Here is a 12,435-nt window from a genome sequence, read left to right as displayed (position 1 = left end):
CAAATCTGCTCCTAGTAAGAGCTGGAATATAGTAAATTGCTATGCACTGGCAATGTCATATTCCCTTCCTAATGTCAAACGATTAAACCAGTACTAAACTTGCAGAAAGGTTGCTGGGTTTATTTTATAGATGGAACAGGCAAAATTTGATAGATATCAACACTGTGAATCAAGAAAGTCCTGATACTGCATTGTATGTCTATGCAAGACAAAACGACTTCCAAAGAAAGAAGGAAAAGCAACTATCTGCACTCTGCATATTTAATTATTAAAAATCACACTGCCATCCTACTGTCGCTTTTTCATTGGCGGCCTTTTCAAATATGTTGGATGTGCTGCAAAATTGTTCAAATCATGCTCTGTCTGTTTCATCCAGCTTTGTTTTCCCCCTGAATTTTCCACTGAAAGAGCACTGTTTAAAACTTTTAACTTCCCTTGTTAGAAAGGGTACCTATAGTGCATTATTGCAAACCTACTGGTTTTAACAGCTTCCATTTTGACACTAGTGCAATTCCCCTTGGTCATGCTGCCTGGATGGCCCTCATTAACGGTCTTGTCCTGCCTGGACCCCGTTTGGGGTAGGGGGTGGGTGAGCGGCTTTGGGAGAGTTTGAGAGGACATGTCAACACCAGCAGGAAACACCCACAGGCCCAAGCACAACATTGTGTCACAACAGAGTGGAGGAATTGCAATTAGCCAAAGAGGTAATCATCATCACTTCTGCAACACACAACCAGGTCTGCCTGGTTACCCTGGCTAGCCAACCGTCCAAAATATAAAAGCCTCTGTGTTCAAAGCCTAAAGAATCGTTGCTTCATGTTAATTGTTGGGCTTACTTCATGGTTTGGAACCTGAAATCATATAACTTTTCTTTACTGTTGACAATAAAACATCATAAGTTAAAATATTCTTGCCAGATATTCCATAAAAAAGGACATTACCACAATATAAAAAACAGAAATGCAGGCAATGTAACCAAATGTAATTTTACAAACTAATTCTATAAGCTCTATTAGCTGGGGGCAGTGCCAAGGAATTCATGCCATTTATGTTCAGTGCCTCCAACACAAAATCTATTACAAACACTATTTTGACATGTGCTTTCAACAAGAGAATGTCAGGACTACTACCAAATATAATTGCCACATATACGTATTTAAAAAATATACATTCTAATGTATGACATGTGATTGAAGTAATCTATCAATAAAGTAATCTCATTTTACTGCTCTCCTTCAAAGATATTCAATGAATATTGATGCAGGTATTCAAAAAAGCATACACTCATACATACACTCACTGAGCAATTTATTAGGTAGACCTGTATACCAGCTTGTTAATGAAAGTATTTAATCAGCCAATCATGTGGCAGCAACTAAATGCATAAAACCATGCAGATGTGGTCAAGAAGTTCAGCTGTTGTTCAAACCAAATGTCAGAATGGGGAAGAGATGTGATATAAGTGTCTTTGACTGTGGAATGATTGTTGGTTTAAGTATCTCAGCAACTGCTGATCTCCTGTGAATTTCATGCACAGCAGTCTCTAGAGTTTGAGAATGGTGTGAAAAACCAAAAACATCCAGTGAACAGCAGTTCTGCGGGCAAAAATGTGTTGTTAATGGAGAGGTCAGAGGAGAAGGGGCCATACTGGTCTAAGTAACGCAAATAACCACGCATTACAACAGTGGTATGCAGAAGAGCATCTCAGGACACACAACGTGTCAAACCTCTAAGTGGATAGGCTGAAGCAGCAGAAGACCAAAAAGTCTAAATAATAAGTCTAATAAATACCTAATAAAGTGCTCACTGAGTGCATATATATATATATATATATATATATATATATATATATATATATATATATATGTGCAGTATATAATATATACATACATACATATAAATATTTTTTTGTTAATCAATGAAGTCTATTTTTTGTAAAGCAGCCTCAAGTTTTTCAGTAACTATAAATATCTAGGGTACAGTAAGTGCATACTAAACATGGTGGTTGTCTGAATTATATTCCCACTGAAATGGTTGTTCTAAAGCACAAACATGAAACGTTTTTCACTAAAAGAATTCTAATCCTCAATAATTTATGTACTTTAGTGAAACCAGTCATTATAAAGGTAGAGGAATACCTCAAATTTCAAAACATTACATTAAGTCTACTGCACTGTTACAATCTAGGAAGGTTTCTCGCTGCACATAATTAGAGAGCTGTTGGAACATGTAAATCTCCTCATTAGTGAGAAATGAATTGAACTCTAAATGCACAGTTCACCTTGCAGTTAGACTCAGAACCATTGTGAAGTACTAAAACCGCGCTTTGCTTTAAACTCAGTGTCTGAGTTTTTTGGAAACATTTCATAAACAATTTTAAATACCATACAAATGTCTTTCCATCAAGTGCAATTTCAATACAATAAAATGCCATGCTTCTTATTACATTACCTTTGAGCACTGCTTATGATTCTGGCACCACACCAATGATCCGTTATTCTGAAACAGAACGAAGAACAGGCATAATATGAGTCATAATGCAATATTTGACATTTAAACATGCAATTTGCTAGCTGTACAATATAAGCAATCAAACAGCATTGCTTAAGGAACTTGAATTTCTCCTGTGTGTCTGGGTTTATAGTATGCAAATAGTCATGTTGCATATAATTTAGTGTCTGCTCAACAGTGCCTAGTTGCTGCAAAGTGAGTTGGGTTCCTGCCTCTCAGCTCTACTATGCCTCAGGTCAGATGTGTGTGGGGTTGTGTGTGTGTACACGTTTGCCTTCATAATAAGAGCACGCTGTGATGCTCGTGTGTGTCAGAAGAAACCATGTTAGTAGCTATCACTATACAGTACCATAAACCACCAAAACACTCCTAGTTTTACCATAAACCACCAAAACACTCCCAGTTTTACCACAAACCACCAAAACACTCCTAGTTTTACCATAAACCACCAAAACACTCCCAGTTTTACCACAAACCACCAAAACACTCCTAGTTTTACCATAAACCACCAAAACACTCCCAGTTATACCACAAACCACCAAAACACTCCTAGTTTTACCATAAACCACCAAAACACTCCCAGTTTTACCATAAACCACCAAAACACTCCCAGTTTTACCATAAACAGCCAAAACACTCACGGTTTTACCATAAATCACCAAAACACGTTTTTTCCATTAAAGGGGGATAGGAGCAAGAGGCATGACCATGTTAATATTTAGCCCTCTGCTCAATAGGACTGCACCAGGTGGCTATAATGCTATTATGATTTCAACTGGGACTGCTGGGTGGTTCACCCTACTAAGGAGCAGGGTTCCAGTGTTTGGAAGCACCCCGCAGTGTGGTATCCATACGTAATGATGCTGACAAAAGCCATCAGCCTTACATGCTTGAGCCCTATTAAGTGGCCATAATGTCACCCAGGGAGGCAGGGCTTCAATGACAATGTCCGCAGTGACTGTGGAGCTTAGCTGACCGGGGTCAGAGCGAAAAGTGAAGCTGCGGTCAGTAGCATGTGCTGAGGAGGGCTCGCGTCTGGCCTGTCTGCTCCTGTCTGAACGGATGGATGGTGCAGTGATCTGACTGACGAGCCTGACAGCATGATCATTCCAAATTGGTTAAAGAAGGTCAGCAGGGTGAAGGGCTCAATAGCGCAACCTGAGTCCAACAGGGCCACGATGTGGGCTAACGACCGGATCAGCACAACACGCTGCAGAGGACTAACAACATGAGTCCAACAATGCCCTGATCAGCACAACAACCTGCAGAGGACTAACAACATGAGTCCAACAATGCCCTGATCAGCACAACAACCTGCAGAGGACTAACAACCTGAGCCCAACAGGGCCACGATGTGGGCTAACGACCGGATCATTAGGCCACAGGGCTAACAACCCTGAGACAGGGCGTGAGTGTAAACGCATCCTTTCAGCACCTTAACAGTGTCTTTGCTAAGGATGTAACAGTGAACAATTTCATAGAGGTGGGGATCCTAAATCAGAGTGCAGTCAATTCAAGAGGTCTGGAGATTACATCTGGGATCAATTGACTTATTCGGATTCTGTGATTCCTCCCATTTTGGCAAAAGCACAGGATCCACAAGGCACTCGCTCTCCGTATTCTCACCCCCACTCATCCTGTCCGATCTCTCCAGCTGACCCTCAGAGGTCACCTGACCAGGCGCCCCTGTCAGCATGCTGATGCGGGCTGCAAACGCCACTTCTTCCCGCGAACCGAAAAATGTTTGGGGGAAAACGTCTGCTGTGCCGAGACTGCATTTCCCTTCTGTTCTGAACAACAATGACTGTTGCTATAGTTATTTCCTGGGCACCAATTAGGAGAAGAGAAATAGTAGGCCCTACGCCCCATTGGTGTATTATCTTATCTCTAATTACCAATATCAAACTGTGCAGAGTCTCAATGTAAGATTCCATTGCATAGGACAATATGTCTAAACCTACATTATTTTACCGGCTCCAATGAGCAGCATAACACGACGGTGTGGTAAAACAGGTTTGTACTGTTACAAGAATTATTTTAGGCTCTGGTTTCTACAGAACCTCTTTCCTTTTTTTCAGTTTTTATTAATACATAATCACTGTGAAGTTAATAGCTCTAACACGCAGCAACTTACACACTTGTTTTTACATACTGCCCATTTTTATAGCTGCCCCATCTGGATTTTGAACTCCTACCCTCTCAGTAACAAGTCAGTTCATTTAGTCACAGCTACAGAAACTCCAGTAGTACTGACTGCTACACCACACTGCCTTCCCACACTAAGTCCAGAGGTCCTGGGCATTTCTGTGTATTCACGATTGTGACAAATTTGCATTGACGGCACATGGCTGCATGTTGCATGCGTTTCAGACTTTCCTGGCATGGAAGAGGGTACTCAGGAGTATGGAGTAGGCAGTGGGCACCCTGTTCACCTGGCATGAACCCCGCTACAACGGCTAGCGTGATCCGCCACCGTGTGCACTCCTGGTGATGCCGAATAGTATTGAATACTAATAATAATGGATTATATTACTATAGTTATATAATGATTTTCTTCACAAAGCTGTTTGTCAGGGTAGGCCCCTTTGGAAGTAAGATTGCTGTCTCAATGGGACTGACTTCGCTAAACAAAGAAAGGATTTAATGTTTTATTGAATAAACTTTTGTGAGAGGCAAGATGCTGAAAACAATTACGTTGCCATTATCATTCACAATAGAATTGTTATATGTATAAACATAAGCTCACGGTGCCATCAGTATACAACATTACCCTAAAATAACTTTTTGAACACACCATTTCAGAAGTCTCAGGGACCACTGAGGAGAAGTCTGTGTAAGTTCAGTGTCAGGATCAAAGTCTTTTCATACAATATAATCCAATGGAACCCCCCTGAGGACCCAAGGGAAAGTACTTTATCATTAAAGGCCTTAATTCATTATCCAGTACCACAGAATATTGTGTATTCGTGTCAATGATAATGGTCAGTAGGCTTCAAAGACATTCATGACTAATGACAAAGCTTTGGGAACAGAGCCTGTTCTGCTCAAGGTTTCCATATTTAAAGATTAATTTTGTCTTGGTAGTCATACTGAGCAGTGGCTTCCCAATGCTGCCTACTTTTATGACACTGACATGTACACAGTGGTCTGGTAGACAATACAAATTATTGCACACTGAAGACAAAAATCTAAAGACAAAACTTGTTATCTGGAACAAAGTGGGTAGCTGACTTGCCAGCTGCTGTCAGAGATTGTGTATGAACTAAAATTAGTTCTCTGATTTACAGACTCAATAAACTAGCAAAAAGATTGCATCTAGTGGTGGTGAGGCATAAAGTACTACAATTCCCAAATTTACAAACTCGTGAAGGGCAATAGCCCCCACTCTAGATATTCCACAATAACCAACTGGTGCAGTGTGTCAGGTATAGTCTTTGTAACTTTCAACCCATGTAATTTTATGGGGGTATAACTATGTTCTGTTTAGTGTCCTTGTCCCAATATTGGAGAGGCAGAGTGTTAACAGATAGCCCTGAGCATGTTTATCCACACCTACCTCTAATCACATTTGGGACTTAAGAGAGCTGTGGCAACATAAAAGGCTAAAGTCAATCTACAGACAAACTCTGTGCTGGATCTCATTATTCCAGCCTCTGGACAGCTCTAGACAGCTAGCTTAGCAGGCCCTCCAAGGACAAAATGTTACATCCCCTGCAATTTTCAAAAAATTGCACTGCGTGTTCTGGGCTTTGCATGAAGCTTTGGGGGCTCCAGACAAGCGACGCCTCTATCAGGCGGGCGACGTCCCTGACGGAGGTTCGGGGGCTAATTCTGATCCCTGTCAGTGGGAGGGCCTGTGGGCATGTTGCCCCAGCTGTTCCCGGCTGACCCCGCCATGTCTCACACCAGAGGGAGGGGGACAACAGGTCAGCTCCCCTCTATCCCACCGCACAGCGCACAGGCAGGGGGGGGGACACGGGTCAGCCCCCCGTTCCTGTCCGAGTGTCGAAGCGCATTCCTGACCCCTTCCATCGCAACGCAGCTCCGGACCGCCGCCGTTATCCTTCTCGCCGACGGACGCCACCGCCATCTGGAGCTTCCGGAAGAAAGGGCCGGCCTCAGCGCAATGCGAGCAGCGTCTAAGGGGGTGGCGGGGCCCGGCGCGGAGGACGCGAAGACGCCACGCGGCCCCGCCAATGTCACCCGGGAGGTCGTGCAAACACAGGACACAGGAGAGAGGAATTTATCACGCCCAGGGCTGGCTGAGGAGACAGGGCAGGTGGGCTGCTTGCGTCTTGCGGCGTCCAAACGGAGAGTCTTGCAGGCGGAACTCGCTCAGCGTGCCAGGCAGGACACAGGACAGTAGCTGTTGTCATAACACACTTGGGACTGGAGGTCTTCCATAGGCTTGATTAACTGTGTCTGTTTATTGTGGTCTGTATGTTTATAAAAACCAGATGGGCAAGCTAATGTACTATTGTTGCCACAACTAACATTTTTTTGTGATAGTTAAGTAACCAGTTAACTCCAGGTATTTCCAGAACACAGGTAATGGGTGAGATTTCCAGTAGTATTAACACCATTAAAATACTGGACATTGGGTTATTATCTAAATGAATACTCAATGTTCACCAAAGCCTGTTGCTGATGGTGTACTTGCTCCATGTTTATGTGATCTATGTATTCTGGTTAATTTGTGCATCTATGTAGTCTATGTATTGCGATTAATTTGTGCAAATCAAATTGAATTCCTCCACCCCTCCCATTCAGAAATGATTTCTGCCCATTCGAACTGTACCCTTTTCATTATATAATGTGATATCTGATGGTACAAAAGTCGACACATACAGTTTTAATCTCTTCATCTTCAAGCTCCGCCTCGATCCAAGCAAAGTCCTCCTTAATAAAGCCACTCTATTAAAAGACTCCCAGCTGTGTCCATGCTGTGTTTGTCAGTCCAGAAAACTGAGAGGTGCTACAACACCGCAGACTAAGAGATTTACTGACCAGTCTGTCATGTTTAAATGCTTTACCAAGAGGTGAGTCTGGACAACATAAGCCTCCATTCATCCCCGTAACTAATGAAAAAGTCCACACATAAGACAAGCAGTGGACGCGGTTTGATTCCCACCACAAGTTATTTTATATCAAAGGCAATAAAAGGAATACAGCTAAACTAATTTTCCAGTATTTTTCTTTCCGTTTGGCTTAAAAAACACAAGTCTCCCTCAAAATTCCCCCCAAAAAGAACTCCAAAAGGCCAAGGTGTCCGGAATGAATGGGTGAATTTAAATGTTATATTTTTATGACTTAAAATGAATAACAAGGCTGCACTGACCCACATTGCTTTTGGCTTTACAGCTCCTCACATAAATAATCTCAATACAAGACCAATGCTCACTGGAAGGGCTAGTGAACAGGGCCTCTGTTTATTTGACATGTTTTAGTGCCGTTTCACTCCGATGCATAATGCAAACTGCCCTCTGTCTATTGATAGTGGACGTCAAATTTCATGTCTCCATCCATGTATTAAATACACTTCCTAAAAATATATTTGCATTTGATAGTATTCTTCAATAAACTGACTTTAAAAAGTTATATTCCTAACCATTGGCTTAATGTCATCCAGAAGAATTTGAACAGACATGTCATTAAAACAAATGAGTAGATTAAATATATTGTGCCCCAGTCTACCTTCAGATAAGGCATGCAGTTGGACATTGACATAAGTCTGTGTAGGGAGGATAATGACCATGAAGAATAAAATGCACCCAGACAAAATCACACTAACAAGCATCTGCTCTCCAGCGAAACGTTTCTCCAAAAATTGCATTACAGGGACTAAAATCGGACATTTGAAAACTTGCAGGAAAACTTTTTGAACGGAGACCAAAGCTCCGCATCCCAGCCAAAAGAACAGGGTGTCTTGCGTTGCGAACGGAAAACATTCTTAGGCCTCTGCAGGCATTAATACAATGCTGTCAGACACCTCCGTTAATTTCTACGACTGATGCCGTGTGTGTCGAGCCAGCGTTTGTGTCCCCAGCACCAGATGCCATCAGCTGGGAGAATGAAAACGACCCAGAGTCGCTCCACACTGGGACATTGCTACAGCCGTTTACCTAGCCTCCTGGGATGTCTACTGCAGGTGACCAATCACTGGTCGCCTTTCATTCGCACATTAAACGGCGTTTACTTCTCATGGTGCTTGCACTGAGCCGCAAAGCACAGCGATTCGCCCCGCATTTGGTCCTTGGCTGTCAAAAGTGCACAATGAAGGGGCGGACTCCGCCGTGGGACAGCTGGACTGGGTCAAGCCACATGCCTGCCATATTCACATCGTGTCAATAAAAAAAAAACACTGTTTCTTTTGATGAGAAAATCGCAAGAACCCAACCGCTCTGTCCATTCTGGGTTTTGCAGATGTGCTGAGGACATTTAGACCCAATCAGTGCTGAAAAAGGTTTGTTTAAGCAACCTGAATTCAGTACTGCGTCGACTCGGGATCCAGGTTAGTTCACTGCAAGATTGGCTAACTGGGGGAGAAGCTGCAGTCTTTTCTTACAAGATCACTGGAAGCATAGGTTTCACAATACATGATTTTTCACAATCAAGTAGTTTGTGTCTGGATGTTAGACAAAAAACACAGCTGAGCCCACATCAACTTTTTAACTGTACCTGTGTGATAGCAATTCCCAGCAGCTGAGAACTGAAAGAGTGTCCAAATGCAACGTTTCCTAAGAACACCTAAGAAGCATCTGAGGTCATTTACAAGAAAATGTTTAGGGATTTTTTTTCCCTGTCATATGCAGAAAGGCATCTCCCTTAATTAAAAGCTCTGACCCCTGCCCTAGAGTTAAGTGAATCCAAAGATCTCTCTATTGTAGGCAGTAGTTTGCATTATTATTAAACACTTCACGTCTGTCTAATCAAAGGAAACCAGTGGATGGTAGCATTGCTTCCAAAGTTCCAAAGTTTAGTGCGCGAACATTGGTAATACCGGGGAGGTGTACCAGTGGCATTTGGTGGCGGTGTATGTGTGTGGGGCGGGGGGGTCTATTGTTAGACATGCAAGCGCGCTCCTGCTCTCGGCCCGTCTTGCTTATATCGGAGGGCAAATTCTATTGTTTATCTTTAATCCCGGCAACCACAAAAATCACTTAATTGCTAAAAGTACTTGATGTTCGCAGTCAAGGAGAGACCCTGAGCACGGGTTGTGTCCTGTCTTCTCCGTGATCCAACACTGTTTTAGTATTTATTATTACACTATTTTAACGGTACGCGTGTTATTGGGAGACTTTGTTGCCAAATAGTTCATACGCACATGTAGATTTCAGATTCCAGAAAGCATATAAATCGGAGAACGTGCAACTTGGATATGCACACTCCAAACGATTGTTTCCCATATTTCATACATGCAATGGTTCAGATCACTATTTGATAACTGGTAAATCACATTTTGGAGGGTATTAGTTGAGTCAAATTTTTAATTTTTAATTTTGAGTTAAATTTTTACTTTAACGTATATTTCACTGAATCGGTTTTATTTTCAAATACAATACCCTACTCTAAAATCCAGATTATTGGAGTTAATGTTAAGTCTTTGTTGTATTAATGAACCATACAGTAATTAGCAACATTTATTGTACAACAAAAAACCTAAGCCACAACTGAACCCCCGGGGGTTTATCATTTAGATTTTTTTTTCGTTTGTAAATGCAACGCATTTGCTTAAGAAAACCCCTACACTATGAATAGCTCGTCCAAGGAGACGAAATAAAGCCCCGCTACAATCCCTTTCACCGGAGCGTCTGGAGAGAACACTGCGTCCAGCGACGAGTGAAAAACAACTTCTGACACGACATACCGGATTGCCCAGAGGATAGGACCACCAAATCCCAACGAATAGCGGGCTCACAGACAATAATCGGCAGGAATGTTAATTAAATAGGCAAATGCATCAGACGAATATCATACTGGGGAAAGTGCTATCACAAATGTGAAATATGATATATTAGGCTATCGCATGTCAATGGAGCTGCGCTATGACATCAAACTTAAAGCGTGTCCCATCAAATCCAATCCCAAGACAATTCAAAGAGCAAAGTGACAGGAAGAGGCGCGCATGTCTACTGATAGGAGAACGAGAAGAACGCTGACAAGGCGATCATTCAACGCCATACACGGCATTAAAACCACAGCAGTACCATTAGCGTAGTAGGTGAGTTAAGATAAATATATTTAATTAATTGATTAATTTATCGTTTAAATCCAATGTGAAATGTTACAGACGAATACAGAGAGATGTACAAGCCTAAATGAAAAGAAAGGGAAATATCTATTTGCAGTGCGTATTAAACTGCAAAATCTATTACCGAAGAATATGTCTTTTTCTGTCCTCAATAAAACCGAGATGACAATGAAATTACTTTTTCCTAGGTACTAAATTACTATACATTAACAGAAAATAAAGTAGGCTAATGATGTAATGATAGCCTACTGAGAATACACAAAACCACAGAAGGCAGCGTTTGCAAAGCCACATTATGCTCTGTGTCATTCTTCCTTACAATGGATAATTATGGGGTCATCTGAGTTAAGTCTATGAGTTCCTTTAAAATTGCCTTATCACTATAAACAAGGCTGGCCAGTTCCGAATTTATCACGCACTTCAAGTGCAATACGTCAGTAAGAAAATAACGCCTGTCGTTTAATTAATTAATCTTACTGGTATTATGACAATAACCAGCATATTACGGCGTCTGAAAGTATTTTAACCATTGATAAAGTATACGTCTAGAGCATCGTCCGTTCTTGATGGCAAATTCCACTCGCGAAACCACCACATTCTGTATCGTCCAGTCCACGAGAAAATGATAGCTGACCCCTTACTGATAACTTTTACTCTGACTTTCCAAAAGTTGGATGGGTATACTTCAATTCAGCTTATAGTTCAAACATGTTTGAAAAATGTTTATTTGTACTTTTATTTATTTATTTACTTACTTACTTACTACAAATGACAGCTGATGCCAGCACTACAATTAAATTAAAGCTAAACACGCGGTTGTGCGGCGCCTTCAGGTCCATGCTCATGCATTATTTTAGAAGCCTGGAACTGCGCTTTTACCATATGTAATGTCTTCGCAATATTACGCCAACAAGCTTTACCTGAAAATGCTTGAAGAAAGCAGATATGCGCGTAATGTGAAGACTGAGACACCTCGAAGCGCATCTTGCTCGGTAAATGCTGCCCGTGGAGAAGGACTCGTCCTGCTTCTTCATGGCTGCATTCCCGAAGCTCACGGAGGCTGTAATCCACAGAAACAGGGTCAGGTACACGCTGTGGTTCCTCGGAAACATTGCTAACTCGTGTTTTATCTCCACGCTCTGATCGGTCTAGACTGTTTGACTCCACTCTAGGAACTAAAGAAACTTCAATAACCAACTCGGGGAGGAGTCAGAACCGCGCGTGACGCGCTATTGGATGAACCCAAAATGACTGACATTTGGTTAGAGCGCCGTGCCAGGTAGAGCAAGAACAATTGAGCTGAAGAGCAATTGTTCTCAAATTGCTCCATACTCAGTTTTATAGACAATAAGTCTTAGGTTAAAACATAGTTGCATAAATTGTGTTTGTGTCATTTGGGGACAGGTAGTGGAACAAGATCTGCCAGTTATGTACCAACGTGGACTGGAATATGCTACTACTAAGTTAAATTGCCAAAAAATATGTGTGTACATTGCATATGACAGAAACAAATAAGCGAACTTAATATGACAATCAAAAACATGTCTGGTAAGAACCCAAAGTTCCAGAGAGTAGCCAAAATTATAGCAGGGGACAGAATTTTTGTAAGAATAGGGAGGGTTATGAGGGTTGTGGTCTGACCAGAAGGCTAATATTAAAAGTTGGATAAGATC

General features: G+C 41.8%; 1 protein-coding gene across 2 annotated transcripts in view; it reads right to left on the bottom strand.

Moving 5' to 3' along the window:
* Nucleotides 1–11,918, bottom strand: part of LOC133116806 (anosmin-1) — a 52,998-nt gene extending 41,080 nt beyond the window's left edge. For both annotated transcript variants that reach the window (XM_061226772.1, XM_061226774.1), the window contains exons 1-2: nucleotides 11,683–11,918; nucleotides 2,452–2,499 (exon numbers count right to left, since the gene is read on the bottom strand). In XM_061226772.1, the coding sequence (XP_061082756.1) occupies nucleotides 2,452–2,499; nucleotides 11,683–11,874 (240 nt within the window). In that variant the 5' untranslated portion in view covers nucleotides 11,875–11,918. The remainder of the gene's footprint in view (nucleotides 1–2,451; nucleotides 2,500–11,682) is intronic.
* Nucleotides 11,919–12,435: the final 517 nt, after the last annotated feature.

Source organism: Conger conger, chromosome 17, assembly GCF_963514075.1.
Source record: "Conger conger chromosome 17, fConCon1.1, whole genome shotgun sequence".
Taxonomy (NCBI): Eukaryota; Metazoa; Chordata; class Actinopteri; order Anguilliformes; family Congridae; genus Conger; species Conger conger.
The sequence above is the reverse complement of the archived record's forward strand: the minus strand, read 5'-3'. Positions and strand labels throughout refer to the sequence as shown.